The 23,404-nt window shown below is 38.2% G+C and overlaps 1 protein-coding gene across 1 annotated transcript in view; it reads right to left on the reverse strand.

Moving 5' to 3' along the window:
• The window catches only part of ADAMTS12 (ADAM metallopeptidase with thrombospondin type 1 motif 12), a 574,502-nt gene that overhangs the window by 343,728 nt on the left and 207,370 nt on the right, over positions 1-23,404 (reverse strand). The window contains exon 4 of the mRNA XM_075847593.1: positions 23,038-23,206. Coding sequence (XP_075703708.1) covers positions 23,038-23,206 — 169 coding nt within the window. The remainder of the gene's footprint in view (positions 1-23,037; positions 23,207-23,404) is intronic.

Here is a 23,404-nt window from a genome sequence, read left to right on the forward strand (position 1 = left end):
TGCTGGTGCTGTATTTATGTCCTGAGCCTGGTTCTAGTGCTGTATATATGTACTGAGCTTGATTATGCCACTGTATTTATGTACTGGGCTTTGTTCTGGTGCTGTATTTATGTTAAAAGCTTGTTCTGGTTCTGTCTATATATACTCAGCTTGGTTCTAGTACTGTATTTATGTACTGAGCTTTGTTCTGGTACTGTATTTATGTACTGATCTTGGTTACAGTGTTGTATTTATGTACTGAGCTTTGGGTTGGTGCTGTATATATGTACTGAGCTTGATTATGGTGCTGTAGTTATGCACTGAGCTTATTTCTAGTGATGTATTTATGTACATAGCTTGATTCTTGTACTGTATATATGTTATAAGCTTGGTTCTGGTGCTGTATTTACGTACTGAGTTTGGTTTTGATGCTGTATTTATGACCTGAACTTGGTTCTGATGCTGTATATATATATATATATATATATATATATATATATACATGTATATATAGCAGAAGAAAATTTGCAGCACTCCAACATGAAAAAAATGGTGGTTTATTCAATCCAAACTAACAGCAACGTTTCAATCCTACAATAGGATCTTTATCAAGCCTTGGTAAAGATCCTATTGTAGGATTGAAACGTTGCTGTTAGTTTGGATTGAATAAACCACCATTTTTTTCATGTTGGAGTGCTGCAAATTTTCTTCTGCTATATATCATTATACGTCCTAGGATCGGGACGTTTTGCTGGGCACCTGGTCGATTATTCATTAGTGAGTGCTGCTGTCTTCTTGTGTGCTATACATGTATATATATATATATATATATATATATCCTTAGATTGATCTGGTTCTGTTTATATGTACTTAGCTTGGTTCTGGTGCTGTATATATTTACTGAGCTTGGTTCTGGGACTGTATTTATATATTGAGCTTGGAACTCGTGCTGTAATTATGTACGGAGTTGAATTCTGGTACTGAATATTTGTACTAAGCTTTGTTCTGGTACTGCATTTATGTATTGAGATTTGTTCTGGTGCTGTAGTTATGTACTCAGCTGTATATTCTCACAATCTTTGGGTATGTGGACACACTGGGCCGTACTGCCATAGCTGTATAGCAGCTGGCCAAACAGGGTACAAAGTCAATGTCCATAGGTCGGATAAAGATACCTGTGGCAATTAAGACAGTAGCAATTGTTTAGGTTCAGATGGAACTCTTGCAGCAGGCAGACAACGGGTGCGGTGAAACACAGAGGGTGTAGCAGGCGACGCAACACGACTCCAACTCTGTACAGCACAGGAACACGGTAGCACGGGATACAGGATACCGGTAGCAGGAACGGGAACACTGGGAACTGGAGAACACTCAAGGGACTATTTGTAAAGATTGACCTGGGAAGGTACAAACAACGCTCAGGCAATGAAGGAAGGAGCAGGGCCCTTCTTATAGTCCAGGGTGATCTGGGAGCAATCAGCTCATTCTCACACATGTGTGCGTTCTGGCTCTTTAAGGCTGGACTGAGCTTGCGCGAACACCCTAGTCGTCACTGTGGTCACTGTGGGACAGGACGGCCGCATTTGCTGGCATCTCTGGAGAGAAAAGAGTCGGCAGGATGAGAAGTGTTTGTGGTCAGTGACCACAGACGTTACATATATATGTTATGAGCTTGGTTCTGATAATGTTTATATGTACTGAGCTTAATTGTAGTGCTGTATTTATTTACTGAGCTTGTTCTGGAACTGTATATATGTACTGAGCATGGTTCTAGTACTGTACTTATGTACTAAGCTTTGCTCTGGTGGTGTATATATGTACTGAATTTTATTCTGGTACTGCATTTATGTATTGAGCTTGGTTCTGGTGCTGTAGTTACATACTGAGCTTGTTAATGGTACTGTATTTATGTACATAGCTTTGTTCTAGTACTGAATTTATGTACTGAGCTTTGTTCTAGTACTGTATTTATGTACTGAGCTTGTTCTGGTGCTGTATATATGTACTGAGCTTTATTCTGGTACTGCATTTATGTATTGAGCTTGGTTCTGTAGTTATGTACTCAGCTTGATTCTGGTACTGTATATACTGTATGTTATGAGCTTTGTTCTGGTGATGCATATATGTACTGAGCTTGGTTCATGTACTGTATATATGTGTACTGAGTTTGTTTTTGGTGCTGCATTTATGTACTAAGCTAGGTTGGTGTGGGAACCCAGTCTAATGGTTTACAGAGTACTTGTGTTGTCCTACTTGAGGCCACTTTTAGATTTCCTCCAGGGCCACTTTAAGTACCCAATACGCGAAGGAGAGAGGAATGGATCCAGCGCTGAGACCAGGTAGCTTGGTTTAAAATCGGAAACTTCTTCCAAGATTTATTTTGCAAATAACAAAAAGGGGGGGAATTAAAAAATAAACAAGCGGTGTTCCTTCAGGATACAGTGGCTAGTTGAAAGGAAAAGGCGGGTGCCTACGCATTTCAGACGCGATCTGCGTCCTTAGTCATGGCTTCCTATGAAACTCTGTCCGGTACAGGTAAGGTTTATATCCGGTCTTTCATGCGAGGTTAATTGCGGTCCAAGCTAATTACTGTCCAAGTAATTGGAACGCTTCTCCATTTTGTTTCCAGCAGGCTAATTGAATGACTGCAGAGAATGTAACCGGAGGCTACAAAACAGGTAAGATCGATGTTATACTCGTATTATCCAATGCTGATTTAGCTTTCATTCGTCAGATAAATATAGAAAAGACCAGTGAACAGAGTTTTGTCTAATTGAGGACAAAGTGAGTTAAAATATACACATATGGGTGAAAATGTGATTGCATAAAATTGTTATGAAAAAGTATGCTGAAGATAGATAGATATGAGATAGATAGATAGATAGATAGATAGATAGATAGATAGATAGATAGATAGATAGATAGATAGATAGATAGATAGATAGATAGATAGATAGATAGATAGATAGATAGATAGATAGATAGATATGAGATAGATAGATAGATAGATAGATAGATAGATAGATAGATAGATAGATAGATAGATAGATAGATAGATAGATAGATAGATAGATAGATAGATAGATAGATAGATAGATAGATATTAGATAGATAGATAGATAGATAGATAGATAGATAGATAGATAGATAGATAGATAGATAGATAGATAGATAGATAGATAGATATGTGATAGATAGATATGTGATAGATAGATATGTGATAGATAGATATGTGATAGATAGATAGATAGATAGATAGATAGATAGATAGATAGATAGATAGAGCTATTCCTACAGTGTTGCTCCTTAATTATTCATGTTGTACTTGGAGTACTTATTGTATGATATTTAATATTTAATTACTCGGGATATGACCGATGTAACACTCGATGCAGAAAGGCCGAAGTCGGCAAATATTCTTTATTGGTGTTGTTAGTTGACCCCGTTAGTATGTATCAATTGTATTGTTATAGTTATTAATTTATCCATTTTTTCTGGGTTCAATGTTGTTTGCGCAGACCATATTAAATTGATTTAAATATCCTTGAAAGTAAAAATACAAATGCAGGTATTATAATTGTGTGCGTGGAATGGTATTGAAATAGGATGAATTCTTGTATTATTGCTGTACAAGGGTAGAAGGAACAATGCAAGTTATTTTTGGATTCCTGTATGGTGTTGCTATTTATTGAAATATAACTGTGGAAAAGGAAAGAAAATCCAACCCAAATCGGTTAGTAAATTATCATTATGAACAAATGGATATCTATTAGTTATGCAATCGGATAAGAAGATTTTTTTTGGTTATTATTTTTTGTATTTTATTTATTTGTTTATTTGTTTTGATTTTTATTTTTTATTATTTTTATATAAGATAAAAGTCTATTGTGAGCGTTGAGATGCATTTATTTATATCCCAACAGATGAACATTAATGTCATATTACCTGACTTTGTTGATTTGAATAAAGAGACAAAGGAAGGAAACCTAGTAATCAAATATAATATCAATTATTTATTATTAATTGGGGATTTATTCCACTCAGAACGTTACCTATCTTGTCCTGCATTGCAGGTATATATATTTTCCCTTTAATTACTACATATGTCGTTATTAAAAATAGTAGGTGGATTCGATTTTTTCTTCTGGAAATTTATTAGAAGTAAAATTTGAATATGAATGTCGTTGTGCAATTATTTCTTTCCCAACAAATAGATACCAATGCCATGTTATTTGGCTTTATTAATTTAATAAAGAAGAACTAGTAGTCAAACTTTATATAGGTTATTTGTTATTGGTTTGGGATTTTTTGAATAGGAACCTTATCTGATTTGTGATATATTGCGGGTATAAATTTTCCACAAATTGCTAGTCGTGTCGTTGGTGAATAGTATTAGTTGAAGTGGAGGGAAATTGAACCAATATGAATCAATGTGTATTTTGACTGTTTGTGTGTTGGTTGTTAATAATGGAACATTAGTTCCTTTTTCAAGTTGAGACCTTTGGGCACCCTGGTTTGTAGTCTAAAAATCCAGTATGCTTCTCTTGTATGTGTTTTATGTACAATATCCCCTCCTCTCTTGGGAGTGTGGATTTTTTCGATGGCATAGCACTTGAAACAGTTGGTAGATCTGTTATGTCGGTGGATAAAATGTTTGACAACATTGGAGATGTTCACGATATTCGGATTGCGTATGTATTCTAAATGTTCTAATATCCTTATTTTCATTTTACGGTTAGTACACCCTATATATTTGAGATTACAGTCGGTGCATTCAATTATGTAAATTACCGATTCTGTATTACAATTGATGTAATTATTAATAGCGAACGTGTTTGTATTGTTAGTATCAGTAAACACCTTTTTTAGTAGCACATAAGCACAGACCTTGCACCGGTTATTCCCACATTTGTAGAAACCTTTCTGTTCTAGTTCTACAATTACGTTTGGCTCGGCTCATTTCACCAATTGGGATTGATTTCATAGTCTGCTTGGAGTGATTACTTGATGCATGTAAAATGGTGTTGCCACTCAAGGGTTTTCTAAAGGTTTTTGTTTTTATCAAAGTGTCTATTGTTCCTATTAGTTCCAAGTCCAGAAACATGATACTGTCCTTATTCCATGCATAAGTAAATTTGAGATTTGATGTGTTCGAATTTAAGAACATGATGAATTCTGCGTGTGCCGACACGAGGACCCGAGCGCTACTGACAGTGGGACTGCTATGTTCAGGTGAGCTGGAGGATCCCTTCCATTCTCTATTTCTATCTTCGGCTATTCCTCACGTGCTCAACCTTTTAATAGGCTAAGGTGTTCTTTCTGCACAGGAGATATATCCCCCAAATATCAATATATACCCATACCGTGGCAAGTGCTGGGAGCAAATAACTGACAATGTGAAGAGTGAATACTCAGAAAATCATAACAAATACCATTGTATATATGAAGATTTCGTTTACACTCTTCTGGCTGACTGTGTTTTAAAATCTATACACTTCTTTTAAACCTATTTTTTCTTATATCGAAGATAGAAGTAAGCTGATAATCAATTATTTTATGGAAATCATGAATCAGCAGGCACAGTATACCCGAGCCGAGATGGCTGCCAAAGTATTTGGCAATACAGGTAATTTAGGAGATAACAACATGGAAATGCATGATTTATTCCATGAATTAGAAAAGTTGATGACCCAAGAGGCAAAAGTGTGGTGGGATGTAACAACTCTCAGAAACTACGCAACAAAAGAAATGATACCGAGAGGTCTTCAGATGAAAAAGACCCCCAATTTCAATTACTCAGAAGATTTCAGCAATGAATTGAACCAAATTCTGTTAAATTGCTCTTTCAAACTGATGGATCTAATCATCAAGCAGGAGGAATTTAAACTTCTGGAATTGAAGGAAGATATTTCCAAAATCCAAAATACGCTGAATCCGTTTACCAGCTCACCTGATTACACAATGTTGGAAACACGTACCACCCAGAGTATCGACAAATTGGACAAAATAATAGCCAAAGTCAAAAGGGGTAAATTCAAACGGGACCTGCGGGATTATGCAAGTAATGAAGTGTACCAATGGAAACATCAAGGGAAGAATTTCCACAAACCCAAATCCATACTGAAGCATCGCAAATACCAGAGAAAACAAAATGGATATTCCAACAGAGTCAGTTTCAGTTCTATTGAATTGGATTCAACAGACGGGGGCAATGAGAGTCCGGACAATGAAGGTCCTAATGGAGGATACAGACACAATTACAAATCCACCAAAGCCAACTATATGTCAAAAAAGGAGGGAGGAGGGGCGGCAGAAAGCATAAACCACACAGACCACGAAGAGAGCCGTCACCTCCGAACACGCAGGAACAAATATCCAATTTAAACATCATTAATCTATCATCAACCACTCTCACTCCGGACCAAAAGGAAGCACTCTCTCTAGGCCTAAACTTTGCCCCCAATCAAAACTTCGACCTTTTCAACACCTTGTTAGATGTGAACACATTTGTGAGAAACCTAACAGTGAAAAGACACTTCCAGTTGTCAGAAAAGACCCTACAGGAACAAGTGACTAACAACACAGAAACTTCCCTCAAGTACACTATGTCCCATGACAGTTTACAGAAGGAAGAATATAGACCATCAACAAGGGACTACAGCACTTTTTCCTTTGAAGAACAAAGAACTGCCATCTGCTTGGAAAGTCTGGATACCAATATTCCAAACAAAGATACAAATACATCAAAAAATTTCACAACCAAGAATCCAGGTTTTTATCCAGTCATGTCAAGAACAGAAGCCATGGACCACTTTCAAATAGCCATTGAAAAAGATCTCCATGAATTGGCAGATAATAACGATAAGCACAATACTAAACCAAACCTTTCAATAAGACTCAAAAAAGCAGTCAAGTCTCTCCAGGATAATGAAGATCTTGTCATCAAAATGTCGGACAAGGGGGGCAGTATTACGGTGATGGACAAAGAAGACTATAAAACACAAATTAATATACTTCTGTCAGACAAAGATACATATAAAATGCTGGAACATAACCCCACTGAAAAATTTCAAAAAGAAATCAAAATACTACTGAATGATGGGCTTAAGTCAGGTTCCCTTACGCCCAAACAAGCGGAATATATGTATATTGAACATCCTATCACACCTATTATCCATGCCCTACCTAAAACCCACAAAAATATCTCACCCCCTCCCATGAGACCCATAGTATCCGGAATTGGATCACTCTTAGAGAAAACCTCAGAATGTTTAGATTCCTTACTCCAACCTATTGCACAAAATACTCCAGGCTTCCTCAAAGATACACGGGACGTACTGCGTGCTTTTTACAACAAAACATGGGTGAAAAACTATACATGCTTAACATGCGACGTCGTTTCATTGTATACAAGTATTCCCCATCACATAGCACTTCTAGCTTTGAGACACCATCTAATTAAACACAGCACCTACACCGAGGAATTACAAACATTTATCCTGGAGGTACTAACATTTTTGATGTCACATAATTATTTTCTATTTGACGGAAATTTTTACCTACAACTCAAAAGTGTCTCCATGGGAGCAAAATTTTCTCCCTCCCTGGCCAACCTGGTGATGGCTTGGTGGGAAGAAATGTCAATCTTCTCAACCAGTATCCCTTTCGTAGCCAATATCCATTGGTACGGAAGATATATTGACGACCTCTTCTTCATATGGGTTGGAGACACTGACACTATCCCAGAATTCATCATGTTCTTAACTTCGAACACATCAAATCTCAAATTTACTTACGCATGGAATAAGGACAGTATCATGTTTCTGGACTTGGAACTAATAGGAACAATAGACACTTTGATAAAAACAAAAACCTTTAGAAAACCCTTGAGTGGCAACACCATTTTACATGCATCAAGTAATCACTCCAAGCAGACTATGAAATCAATCCCAATTGGTGAAATGAGCCGAGCCAAACGTAATTGTAGCTCGGATCTATACTATAAAGCAGAGCAAGAACAAATCTACAATAGATTACAGAACAGAGGATATCCCAAGTGGTCCTTATCAAGAGCACAAGGTATCACACATAAAAAATCTCGGGATACCCTGCTATTTAAGGAAAAGTCATATGCAACATTAGACCCCAACAAACCAACTTTGGTTCTCCAGCAAAACAACCAATTTAACGACATAAAAAGAATAATAAACAAACGTTTACCAATGTTAATGGAGGATGATACCTTTGAAGAAATCCTTAAAGATGGATGGAGAATAGTGTCACGTAAGGCACCATCCTTGGGCAGCTCCCTGTCACCGTCGTTTTTCAACTCCGAGAGAGCCAAAACCACCTGGCTAGAACAGAAAGGTTTCTACAAATGTGGGAATAACCGGTGCAAGGTCTGTGCTTATGTGCTACTAAAAAAGGTGTTTACTGATACTAACAATACAAACACGTTCACTATTAATAATTACATCAATTGTAATACAGAATCGGTAATTTACATAATTGAATGCACCGACTGTAATCTCAAATATATAGGGTGTACTAACCGTAAAATGAAAATAAGGATATTAGAACATTTAGAATACATACGCAATCCGAATATCGTGAACATCTCCAATGTTGTCAAACATTTTATCCACCGACATAACAGATCTACCAACTGTTTCAAGTGCTATGCCATCGAAAAAATCCACACTCCCAAGAGAGGAGGGGATATTGTACATAAAACACATACAAGAGAAGCATACTGGATTTTTAGACTACAAACCAGGGTGCCCAAAGGTCTCAACTTGAAAAAGGAACTAATGTTCCATTATTAACAACCAACACACAAACAGTCAAAATACACATTGATTCATATTGGTTCAATTTCCCTCCACTTCAACTAATACTATTCACCAACGACACGACTAGCAATTTGTGGAAAATTTATACCCGCAATATATCACAAATCAGATAAGGTTCCTATTCAAAAATCCCAAACCAATAACAAATAACCTATATAAAGTTTGACTACTAGTTCTTCTTTATTCAATTAATAAAGCCAAATAACATGGCATTGGTATCTATTTGTTGGGAAAGAAATAATTGCACAACGACATTCATATTCAAATTTTACTTCTAATAAATTTCCAGAAGAAACAATCGAATCCACCTACTATTTTTAATAATGACATATGTAGTAATTAAAGGGAAAATATATATACCTGCAATGCAGGACAAGATAGGTAACGTTCTGAGTGGAATAAATCCCCAATTAATAATAAATAATTGATATTATATTTGATTACTAGGTTTCCTTCCTTTGTCTCTTTATTCAAATCAACAAAGTCAGGTAATACGACATTAATGTTCATCTGTTGGGATATAAATAAATGCATCTCAACGCTCACAATAGACTTTTATCTTATATAAAAATAATAAAAAATCAAAATCAAAACAAATAAACAAATAAATAAAATACAAAAAATAATAACCAAAAAAAATCTTCTTATCCGATTGCATAACTAATAGATATCCATTTGTTCATAATGATAATTTACTAACCGATTTGGGTTGGATTTTCTTTCCTTTTCCACAGTTATATTTCAATAAATAGCAACACCATACAGGAATCCAAAAATAACTTGCATTGTTCCTTCTACCCTTGTACAGCAATAATACAAGAATTCATCCTATTTCAATACCATTCCACGCACACAATTATAATACCTGCATTTGTATTTTTACTTTCAAGGATATTTAAATCAATTTAATATGGTCTGCGCAAACAACATTGAACCCAGAAAAAATGGATAAATTAATAACTATAACAATACAATTGATACATACTAACGGGGTCAACTAACAACACCAATAAAGAATATTTGCCGACTTCGGCCTTTCTGCATCGAGTGTTACATCGGTCATATCCAAGTAATTAAATATTAAATATCATACAATAAGTACTCCAAGTACAACATGAATAATTAAGGAGCAAGACTGTAGGAATAGCTCTATCTATCATCTATCTATCTATCTATCTATCTATCTATCTATCTATCTATCTATCTATCTATCTATCTATCTATCTATCTATCTATCTATCTATCTATCTCATATCTCATATCTCTCTATCTATCTATCTATCTATCTATCTATCTATCTATCTATCTATCTATCTATCTATCTATCTATCTATCTATCTATCTCATATCTATCTATCTATCTATCTATCTATCTATCTATCTATCTATCTATCTATCTATCTATCTATCTATCTATCTATCTATCTATCTATCTATCTATCTCATATCTATCTATCTATCTCATATCTATCTATCTATCTATCTATCTATCTATCTATCTATCTATCTATCTATCTATCTATCTATCTATCTATCTATCTATCTATCTATCTATCTATCTATCTATCTATCTATCTATCTCATATCTATCTATCTATCTATCTATCTATCTATCTATCTATCTATCTATCTATCTATCTATCTATCTATCTATTTATCTCATATCTATCTATCTATCTATCTATCTATCTATCTATCTATCTATCTATCTGTCTGTCTGTCTGTCTGTCTGTCTGTCTGTCTGTCTGTCTATCTATCTATCTATCTATCTATCTATCTATCTCATATCTATCTATCTATCTATCTATCTATCTATCTATCATCTATCTATCTATCTATCTATCTATCTATCTATCTATCTATCTATCTATCTATCTATCTATCTATCTATCATCTATGTATCTATCTATCTATCTATCTATCTATCTATCTATCTATCTATCTATCTATCTATCTATCTATCTATCTATCTATCTATCTATCTATCTATCTATCTATCTATCTATCTATCTATCTATCTCATATCTATCTATCTATCTATCTATCTATCTATCTATCTATCTATCTATCTATCTATCTATCTATCTATCTATCTATCTATCTATCTATCTATCTATCTATCTATCTATCTCATATCTATCTCATATCTATCTATCTATCTATCTATCTATCTATCTATCTATCTATCTATCTATCTATCTATCTATCTATCTATCTATCTATCTATCTATCTATCTATCTATCTATCTATCTATCTTCAGCATACTTTTTCATAACAATTTTTTTGCAATCACATTTTCACCCATATGTGTATATTTTAACTCACTTTGTCCTCAATTAGACAAAACTCTGTTCACTGGTCTTTTCTATATTTATCTGACGAATGAAAGCTAAATCAGCATTGGATAATACGAGTATAACATCGATCTTACCTGTTTTGTAGCCTCCGGTTACATTCTCTGCAGTCATTCAATTAGCCTGCTGGAAACAAAATGGAGAAGCGTTCCAATTACTTGGACAGTAATTAGCTTGGACCGCAATTAACCTCGCATGAAAGACCGGATATAAACCTTACCTGTACCGGACAGAGTTTCATAGGAAGCCATGACTAAGGACGCAGATCGCGTCTGAAACGCGTAGGCACCCGCCTTTTCCTTTCAACTAGCCACTGTATCCTGAAAGAACACCGCTTGTCTTTTTTTAATTCACCCCCTTTTTGTTATTTGCAAAATGAATCTTGGAAGAAGTTTCCGATTTTAAACCAACCTACCTGGTCTCAGCGCTGGAACCATTCCTCTCTCCTTCTCGTTCATCCACTGCGTGTGCCGACACGAGGACCCGAGCGCTACGGACATTGGGACTGCCATGTTCAGATGAGCTGGAGGATCCCTTCCATTCTCTACCCAATACGCCCCTGAGATAGATTATATGAGATAGGAAAAACAGGTAAAGAATTATAGGTACGGTCAGGCTGACATGGTGAGGAGCACAGGCATCTGAGCGATAAACTCTTCACAGGTGATGTATAGCTGCAAGAAGTCATGTTGGTGGTCTGGGCCAAAAAATGGGGAAAAAAGGGAAGCAAACTACTTCAGTGATAGAAGATGTCACCTGTAAGTCCCTAAATGTAAATGTTTATTCTCCCTCTGACTGATCAGTACTGTATGATCTGTATCAAGATGTTGAGTGGTATCATTATTTTTTTGTGAAACAAGAACTCCCAGCATATCATTACCATTGTTCCGGCCAAACTGGGAGCTATAGTTTTACATGGTACAACATTTTATGGCAGTGGTGAATCTTACTTTGAAAATGATCAATGTACTGAACTGTATTTGTGATGGTGCTGTATATATGTACTGAGCTTGTTTCTTCTGGTGCTGTACTTATGTTATGAGCTATGTTCCGGTGCTGTATTTATATACTGAGCTTGGTTCTTGTGTTGTATTTATGTACTAAGCTTGGTTCTTGTGCTGTATTTATGTACTGAGCTTGGTTCTTATGCTGTATTTATGTACTGAGCTTTATTCTGGTGCTCTATTTATGTACTGAGCTTGGTTCGTGTGCTGTATTTATGTACTGAGCTTGGTTCTGGTGCTGTATACTGTATATGTACTGAGGTTGGTTCTAGTGTTGTATTTATGTACTGAGCTTTGTTCTGGTACTGTACACTGGCGTAGCTATAGGGGTCGCAGCGGTCGCAATTGCTGCTCCCCTTCATTCCTGTCACTTCATTCCGGTCACACTGTGAATCCGTGTCGGCGATTCACAGTGGGAGCGAGTAGTGAAATGAAGGGGAAGCAGCTCTCCTACGAGTGCTGTGGCCCCTTCAAAACAGCTGATTTGCGGGTCCCGGGCGACACATCAGCTATTGATGGCCTATCCTGAGGATAGGCCATCAATGTTTAGGGACTGCACAACCCCTAAGCCTACGATGTATCAGGCTTAGGGGGCCCATGAGACAGGATCACAGATTGTGTGATCCTGTCTGCTGGGCCCTGTATCTAAGCCAATCACATGGTAGGCTTAGATACATGGCCCATGCGTGATCCTGTCTGCTCGGCCCTGTAACTAAGCCTACCACACTGTAGGTTTAGATACAGGGCCCCAGCACACAGTAATCTTATACTGTATAAGATTACTGTTTGCTGTACCCTGTATCTAAGCCTACGTTGTGGTAGGCTTAGATACAGGGTCCCACAGACAGAATCACACATGGGTCCTGTATCTAAGCCTAACACATGTGTTACTAATCATTTTTTGTGTGTTTTCTTACAGGTTCGGTCATTGGACTACGGCGGATTCCAGGACTACTTAGATGACAGCTTTTTTTTATTATCAATAAAATGGTTAACGAGGGCTGTGTGGGTTTTTTTTATTTCAATAAAATATTTTTTCTATGTCTTTGTGTTTTCTTTTAAACTATATTACTACCGCCTTAGTAATGGCCGCCGGCTGATTGACAGCATCCATTGCTAAGGCGGGGCTTAGTGTTAGCCGATGCAGAGGCCAACACTAACCCCCTTTATTACCCCGATACCCACCGCCAACAGGGGTGCTGGGAAGAGCCGGGTACGATCCAGTACCTGACCATCTGTAGTGATGGTCGGCCACTGGGGTGGACGCAGGCTGGTATTATCAGGAGGGGAAAGGCCAAAAACAGTGGCCCTTCCCATCCTGGTGATGCTAGGCTGCTGCTGCTTTATTGTATCTGGCTCGTTATGAAAAATGGGGGGGGGGCCCACGTCATTTAAAAAAAATAAAAATAAATAATAATTGGAAAGAACGATGTGGGGTCCCCCCCAATTTTCATAACCAGCCAGATACAACTCAGCAGCAGCAGGCAGCATTACAAGGGTGGGAAGGGCCACTGTTTTTGGCCTTCCCCAGCCTAATACTACCAGCCTGCGGCCACCCCGGTGTGTGATACTGCCTTCTAAACCACTGTATCTAATCCTATCATGTGTGATACTGTCTGTTGAGCCCCTGTATCTAATCCTATCATGTGTGATACTGTCTGTTGAGCCACTGTATCTAATCCTATCCATAGTGTATAGGGTCGTAGTGCTATAGATATGCTATGCTGTCTCATATACACACTTTTTTTTGGGCGGACACATATGTATTGGGGCTATTTCCCCTGACATTTTAAGCCCTGAGGGTATGTTCACACAACAGCGTCTGTTACGGCTGAAATTACGGTGCTGTTTTCAGGAGAAAACAGCTCCGTAATTTCAGCGGTAAAGGCAAGTGCAGGCGTCTTTCGCTGCGTCCATTACGGACGTAATTGGAGCTGTTTTTCGATGGAGTCCATGGAAAACAGCTCCATTTACGTCTGAAGAAGTGACAGGCACTTCTTTGATGCGGGCGTCTTTTTTACGCGCCACCTTTTGACAGCGGCGCGTAAAAAAAAATGACCGTCGGCACAGAACATCGTAAGACCCATTCAAATGAATGGGCAGATGTTTGCCAACGCTTTTGAGCCGCATTTTCGGACGTAATTCAATGCTAAAACGCCCGAATTACGTCCGTAAATAGGGTGTGTGAACCCAGCCTTAGTGACGCCCCCGGCTGCTAGTGCTGCATTGTTGGATCACTTAGGAGACCCAGCGATGCAGCTGAAAGCTGCGGACCGTCGGCCATGAGAAGTTTGCGGAGGGGGGGGCCCAGTAAAAATTTTTGCATCGGGCCCATGAGCCTTTAGCTACGCCCCTGGTACTGTATATATGTACTGAGCTTGGTTCTTGTGCTGTATTTATGTACTGAACTTGGTTCTGGTGATGTATTTATGTACTGAGCTTTGTTGTGGTACTGTATTTATGTATTGAGCTTGGTTGGTGCGGGAATGGTTTGCTGACCTTGCCTACTTGTGTTTGCCCTGCTTTCAACATGAGGCTACTTTTAGATTATGAAGTATTAAATAAGAGAAGAAAAATAGATAAAGGATATGATAGATAGATAGATAGATAGATAGATAGATAGATAGATAGATAGATAGATAGATAGATAGATAGATAGATAGATAGATAGATAGATAGATAGATAGATAGATAGATAGATAGATATTAGATAGATAGATATTAGATAGATAGATATTAGATAGATAGATAGATAGATAGATAGATAGATAGATAGATAGATAGATAGATAGATAGATAGATAGATAGATAGATAGATAGATAGATAGATAGATATTAGATAGATAGATAGATAGATAGATAGATAGATAGATAGATAGATAGATAGATAGATAGATAGATAGATAGATAGATAGATATTAGATAGATAGATAGATAGATAGATAGATAGATAGATAGATAGATAGATAGATAGATAGATAGATAGGCATTTATTGTACACTTTCACTTTCGTGATGATGAAAATAATAATAATAATGATAATAGTAATAATAATATGTTCCCAGTCTTCTTCTTATTGCCTGCATGTTCTTTATTATGTGCCAGGTTAGATGTGTTGTCACACTTTCTATTGTACATCTTCTAGTGCAATGTTATTTATTGATTCTTATAAGAGAGAATCAGCAGTCTACTCTGCAGAGTATAAACCATCATAAATATCATTTTCTAGGTTGAACATAATGTGTCTATTGTTTAGGAACTCTTATTGTTCACCACAAATCAAGGGCACTGGTTCCATTACATATAATATACTTCAATATTTTAAAGCATCTTACAGATTTACTGTCTGTAGAAAAAATATCAGGAATACTGGAAGGGCCAGATACAAACAATATACCATTGATAGAAAAAGTCACGTTTTTCTATTAGTTTGGATTCCAGCATCAACAAGCAAAGATTTCTCCCGTTATAATCTTCTGTCTGTTATTTCTGTCTGGGTGACTACCAATATGGCCACCATTACAGCTCTTGCAGGGATTGTCATTTAGCTTTGTCAAACTCCCGAATGGCAAATTTGCCTAATTATGCTGTACAACTGACTGTAGATTAAAGTTGGTTAAACCATTCGATTTTGGTGGTATCAGCAAATGATTTAATGTTTATAGGGGCCTCCAGGTTGTACCTACCCATGGCAGATATTGGGGAAACAACGATAAGGTATGATGAATTTCAACATGCCTGATCCTTTGTTACTTTAGGAGATAAGCGGCTGTTATTGGTGTCTGGCAGTGGCTAATTTTCATGTGCCTATTGACATAGAGTCAGTTGATCGGGTGCTTGACTGATATTGATCAAATGTGTATGGCCAGATTAAAACAACCACCCCCTTGGGTGATGGCTAGCACTGAGAGAGTTTGCTCAGATTCTGAGAAATGGAGAGATACTGTATGAGTTTATTCACATGCAGATGACTGGCTGGATGTGTCAGCTGTAGGGAGCAGGATCTTACTGCTGGGGGAGGGGCAGAAAGAGCTGTTTTATTCACAGTCAGGACACAGAAATGTTCACATACACTGTCAAATACTGGGAAAAAAATGTTGAAATTCAAATTTTGTTGACTTAGGGAACTTGTTTAGAAGTTTTAAAATTACATTTTGTGAAGATTATTTGTATGTTTTCATTGCCTCTGTTACAGAATATATTGTATTTGATGCTAGATGTTTTGTCATGAATATAATAAATGTGCCTTCACATCTCGTTATTGTATTTTACCTGTCGCTGACATAAAGTCTTCTTGTGTTTTACATACCTGAATATTTTACCATCATAGACGCAATTAAGGTCTCTTCACTTTTCATAAATGGAAAGTAAATCAACTTAATTAATGGAAAGTGCTTCTCGTCTGTCTGTGAAGGTTGGTTTGTAATTCAATTAGGTAAAATTATGGAATGATTAAGTCACACCTTAAAGGGGTTATCCGGGACTTTTTATAAATTGGCAGCAGGGGAGGGGAAGGTGCAAAATAATAAACTGCCAGATGCTCACCTCCTGAAGTACCCTCAGCTCCAGCGCTGAGACCCCATTCTCCACAGCTTCGGTTCTGGAAGCTCCTGCATTGGTCACGTGTCATTCATGTCAAAGGCAGTACTCAGTGGTCACGTGCCATTCATGCCAGCATCATCACTGAAGCCAGCGATTGGCTGCAGTGGTACGGAACCAATGAATGGCACATGACTGCTGCAGGAGCTTCCGGGATCGGAGCCGTGGAGAACAGCCTCAGCATTGGAGCTGGGAACACTTCAGAGAGTGAGTACCTGCCAGTTCATCTTTTTACACCATCCCCTGATATGCTACCAATTTTAAAAAAATTACCGGATGACCCCCTTAAAGGGAACCTGTCACCAGCATTTCACCTATTGAACTCGACTCCTCGCTGGCCGCTGTTGTCAAAAGTTCATTGCCGTTATCCCATCTCCTAAACTCCTCCTCCGATGGTAAATAACGGTCTGCAAACATTTTGCGCCTTTTATGGTAATAATCCGGCAGTCTCGTTACTTCTTTTTATGCCCGCCCACCGCTGAAAACTGGCGCGCTCTGAATGCCAAAATCATGTCTGAGATAGCGCGCAATGCCCCCGTCATGTATGGTCTTATATCCTCCCTGCTTTTATACAGGCCTCAAATCGAGTTACTGCATATGCGCTGCTATGGTGTCCTGTTGTGCGAACGCACCAGAACAGGACATTGATGCGCAGAGGCTGGATTAACGTTTTGCTCCGCTTTTCAGTGTATTTCATGGTGTTTTTAAAGGGGTATTTGAGTGCGTTTTCTTAGTGCGGCCAGTTGTTACATTTAAGTCCATAGTCAAATCTAAACTTACAAACATGCACTACATACAACTATGTTATGGCGTTTTTAGTGGCGTTGCTTCCCATAGGCTTCTCTATAGGACTTCGAAAACACAAAACACTAATAGAAAACGCATGTTTAAAATGACACTAAAAAAAATAATGCTTCTAAAACACCATAAAAAAAACTCTGTAACATTTTAAAGAACGCTTGCATTTTAAAAATGTTTTCAAACGCTGCTGGATATTTCTGTAGTGGATTTTAAAGCAAATCTGCGACAAAATCCAGAATTTTATGTGGATAACGGCGCATATTTGATCCTGCGCATTGCAAAGGGTGAAATCTGTTTGGATTGGAGCCACCAACACTACAAAAAACTTGTTCATTTTAAGGTGAGACTATATTTAAAGAGGCTCTGTCACCACATTATAAGTGGTCTATCTTGTACATGATGTGATTGGGGCTGTAATGTAGATTACAGCAGTGTTTTTTATTTAGAAAAACGATCATTTTTGACGGAGTTATGACCTATATTAGCTTTATGCTAATGAGTTTCTTAATGGACAACTGGGCGTGTTTTACTATATGACCAAGTGGGCGTTGTGGAGAGAAGTGTATGACGCTGACCAATCAGTGACCAATCAGCGTCATACACTTCTCTCCATTCATTTACACAGCACATAGCGATATAGCTATATCCCTATGTGCTGCCACATAAACACACTATAACATTACTGCAGTGTCCTGACAGTGAATATACTGTACATTACCTTCAGCTAGCACGGGATATGTATTCAGAATCCTGACCACTTCTGTAGCGTCTCTGTGATTTACAGCATAGCATGCGTAGTCTCGTGAAATTAGGCTGTAAACTGTCATTCACAGCGAGATCTCGCTGTGCTGTGCTGTAAATCACAGAGATGTGCAGAGAAGTGGCCAGGATTCTGAATACACATCACGTCCTGGCTGGAGGTAATGTATATTCATTGTCAGGACACTGCAGTAACGTTATAGTGTGTTTATGTGGCTGCACATAGCGATATAGCCATATCGCTATCTGCAGTGTAAATGAATGGAGAGAAGTGCATGACGCTGATTGGTCACTGATTGGTCAGCGTCATACACTTCTCTCCACAACGCCCACTTGGTCATATAGTAAAAACGCCCAGTTGTCCATTGAGAAACTCATTAGCATAAAACTAATATAGGTCATAACTCCGTCAAAAATGATCGTTTTTCTAAATAAAAAAACACTGGTGTAATCTTCATTACAGCGCCGATCACATCATGTACAATATAGGCCACTTATAATGTGGTGACACAGCCTCTTTAACATGGTTTACAAATGTGTTTGCCAGGTGTGCACAATCAAAGGAAAACTACTTAAGAAGGATAAGTATAGAGAAATGATCAAGGCACTCACCGGACTGGCAACATAATTTATTTATTTGGAAAAATCTCGGTCAGGATGTGGAATTGCACATCCTGACCGAGATCTTTCCAAATAAAGAAATTGTGTTGCCAGTCCGGTGAGTGCCTCGATCATTTCTCTATGCTTATATTTAGCTGGTTGTGCTACATTTTCGATGAGCAACTCCGGGGCAACCAGCCTGCAATTATCCATTTAGAAAACAAGCCATCTGACACACTCCTATTCCTATTGTGCCGGTTCAGCAGTGCCAGCCTTTTCCCTTCTTCCCACTTTATTCTACTTAAGAAGGACGTTCCACATTATTAAGCAGGCCACAGGTTTCAAGCAATATGAGAAAGAAAAAGGATCTCTCTGCTGCCGAAAAGCGTGAAATAGTGCAATACCTTGGACAAGGTATGAAAACATTGGATATTTCAAGAAAACTTAAGCGTGATCATCGTACTGTGAAAAGATTCGTGGCTGATTCAGAGCACAGACGGGTTCGTTCAGATAAAGGCATAATGAGGAAGGTTTCTGCCAGACAAATTAATAGGATTAGGAGAGCAGCTGCTAAAATGCCATTGCAAAGCAGCAAACAGGTATTTGAAGCCGCTGGTGCCTCTGCAGTCCCGCGAACCTCAAGGTGTAGGACCCTCCAGAGGTTTGCAAGTGTGCGTAAAGCTATTATTCGGCCACCCCTAAACAATGCTCACAAGCAGAAACGGTTGCAGTGGGCTCAGAAATACATGAAGACTCATTTTCAAACCGTGTTGTTTACTGATGAGTGCCGTGCAATTCTGGATGGTCCAGATGGATGGAGTAGTAGATGGTTGGTGAATGGCCACAATGTCCCAACAAGGCTGTGACGTCAGCAAGGAGGTGGCGTAGTCATGTTTTGGGCTGGAATCATGGAGGGAGAGCTGGTAGGCCCCTTTAGGGTCCCTGACAGTGTGAAAATGACCTCTGCGAAGTACGTAGAGTTTATGACTGACCACTTTCTTCTGTGGTACAAAAAGAAGAACCGTGCCTTCCGTAGCAAAATTATCTTCATGCATGACAATGCACCATCTCATGCTGCAAAGAATACCTCTGTGTCATTGGCTGCTATGGGCATAAAAGGAGAGAAACTCATGGTGTGGCCCCCATGTTCCCCTGACCTCAACCCTATTGAGAACCTTTGGAGCATCCTCAGGCAAAATATCTATGAGGGTGGGAGGCAGTTCACATCAAAACAAAAGCTCTGGGAGGCTATTCTGACATCCTGAAAAGATATTCAAGCAGAAACTGTCCAAATACTCACAAATTCAATGGATGCAAGAATTGTGAAGGTGATATCAAAGAAGGGGTCCTATGTTAACATGTAACTTGGCCTGTTAAGTTTTTTTTTATTAAAAGAGCTTTTGATTTCTGTAAATATGACCTCCTGATGCTGCAAATTCAACAAATTACCATTTTAGTTCTCTTTACAACCTTTAAAATGTTTTGATCTCTGTTGTGCATAATAATTTGAAACAGTGCATTTTGAGTTTTTTACTTCTAAAAAAAAAACCTGTTATCATTAGGAGATTTGTTCAATAAAATTCGCATTATACTCCAACGGTTGATGGCTTGAAGATTATACTGACTGTCATTTGCATCGACTATTTAGGAAAATCAGCGAAAAATAACATTTGCATAATAATTTGGAACGCGGTGTATATAATGGCGGACATGTCCAGTATCCGTAATAAAAAAATTGATGCTTCAATTTTGGTGCTGGGGATAATTGTACAGGTTGTCATTGTAATTATCAGAATTTTACAGTTCATAGCAAATGTTGTCTGTTCATAATTGTTGGCTAAATTGTCTGGAGAAAACAAAATAGGAGGGTGGAAGTTCCTAATCTCTAGACTATCAGGGATATTAGATATTATCACATAACCATCCTAGGCCATGGATAATGGATAACACCATTAACCCCATATTAGACCACCAGAAATATTAAACCATTCTAAAAGTGCCCAGACACGTTAAGGGGGTATTTTTAAAATCATAAATTATCACCTATCCACAGGATAGTTGATACCATTTTTTTTATTGCTGTGGGCCCGCCGCTGGGACCCGCACTGACCATAAGATTGAGGATTCTGAACCCCTACATTCTTCTCACTACCGCCCCCTTTGCAATGAGGAGGAGTTTGAATGGAGTAGCAGTCTAGCATGCGCCCGCCGCTCCATTTACTGTCTATGAGAATAGTTGAAATAGCCGACCGCCACTCCACTCAATGTCCTGCTCACTGCGGTCAAGCAGTAAAGAGGTTCGGGAACCCCATTCTCACAATCGGTGGGGGTCCCAGCTGTTGGGCTCCCAGCGATCAGAAAATTTATGATTTTAGGAAACCCCCTTTAAATACTGTACATCACTCGCTGACAGCTAGTCCTCCTGACTCCACTATTAACATGCCGAGCATGCATTTTTATTTCAATGGGAAAAGGGAAATAATTTGCTGCTAGACCTCCCGAAGATAGCAAAGGATTGGGCATGTAGGAATCCAATATGCCCAATCCCTGCTTCTGCCGATGTCTGTCATTGGGGGAGAGTCGGGAAACCCACATACACTTTAAATAATTGGTCGGCCCGTACGACATTTATCTAACATGTATGGCCACCTTATGACCACTATGGATATTACCAGGAACACTATCGCTAACCCCTAAACCCCTCTATATATGAAATATATAGTGCATGTAGATAGTTGGCAGAGTGACAATAATTGGAGAGCTGGGGGGGGGGGGGATTTCAGTATCTCCCCCGGCGCAAAAATGTGCTTGGAAACCCCCCTTTTAAAATTTTGCGTTTGCCTTTTCACAAGCAGTGAATCCCATATAATTCTACAATATTCCTATTAGGTCCATCAGACTGTAGATTATTGTTATTGTTGCAATGTTATAAAAATGCTGGCGTTAATTAAATCTCTGAATGGAATCGGTTTTCTAATCTGAGGACCTTTCCATCTATGACATCACTTTTCTATGCACTTCACAGTGGAGATTCTTCCTTTCTCAGCCATAATAGCCTCTAATCTTCATGATTGTATTGCATTGTCAATCTACACTTAGAGATCCCATTATGGTTGCTCCTTTTTCTATAAACTCAAGTGCTATTGTATTTTTTCTTTTTAAATGTTTTATTTAAATGGCTGGAATATTCTTTGAATTTTCGATTCTCCATACCCATAATTTACCACTTAGAGATAGTGAGTCTCATTTATTAAAATTAGTGCAGAGTACAAAATAGAACTGCCCATAGCAAACATAGTCACATATAGAGCCTAGGTTCAGGGACAAAACAACATATAACTTGTGTAACAGATACAACAGGTCGTGTAACATGATTGCAGTAATTTTTCTGTGTGATGCGCCATTCTGCTCCAAATGATGTCCTTCTGTGTGCATCTGTCAATCAAATTACATCACTTCCTGTCTCTGTGACCATAGAGTCTAGGTTGTGGTCACAGACAATCATTCACATAAGGGCCTGGAAGAGAATATTGCAGAGAAGCTACGCCCATAAAGGGAACAGAGCAGGGAGGCCCCACCCATGAACAGAACAGGGCAAGATGACTCCACCCATGAAGAGAAAAGGGCATGAAGGCCCGACTCATGAAGCCAAAAGCAAAAGGCTCCCAGTCCTAGGCTACGTTGGAGGGACATGTACTTAAACTAGGTGATGGAATGCAGATAAGTAAATTATCAAGGTTGTAATGTGCATAGAGCCTGCGGTTTGTTAGACTGGTAAAGGGAAGTTTTTGTGGAGGAATTAGGACTAATAAGATCTGATCATAAAATGCAAAGAAAAATAATAGTCCAGGATTAGAGAGAAAGTTCCCAAAAAGAATCCGAAAAGTTCCTCTGATAGGCATCATTCTCTTTTTAAGTAACTGCTAATGATTGTTCACAATAAGGATGTAAAGAGGTCACTCTACAATATTTAACATGGAAGCATAAAATAATAGTTTGCAATTCAGGAATATTAAAAAGTGACATATGCAAAGTATCAGAATAATTTCAACAATTTAACTTAACATTTAGGAAAATAAAATTCCTACCAATTACTCCACATGACTGGTTACCAGTAAAGTGAAGGTCTCTGCGATGCCGCTGCTGGTGAACTGCTTCTCTCTTGTATATTATATGCTTTTGTTGTCTCCCCGCAGTTTCTTTATTATGTAAAGGTTCAATGAAATAATCTCCGTGGGGAAGACGGAAAAATCCGGCCTGAAAAATATACACGAGAGATGCAAATTATCCACACAAAATATAAAAAGAAAACCAGATATGATATATTTAACACTTAAAGCTGTACTGAAACGTTATCTACCACACAAAGTCCAGGCAATATTCCCATCCATCATTGCTATAGCATACACTTGCAGTAGCATTCACATGGGGGCGGGGGGCTATATTTAAATCAAA

Source organism: Rhinoderma darwinii, chromosome 1 (genome assembly GCF_050947455.1).
Source record: "Rhinoderma darwinii isolate aRhiDar2 chromosome 1, aRhiDar2.hap1, whole genome shotgun sequence".
Classification (NCBI taxonomy): domain Eukaryota; kingdom Metazoa; phylum Chordata; class Amphibia; order Anura; family Rhinodermatidae; genus Rhinoderma; species Rhinoderma darwinii.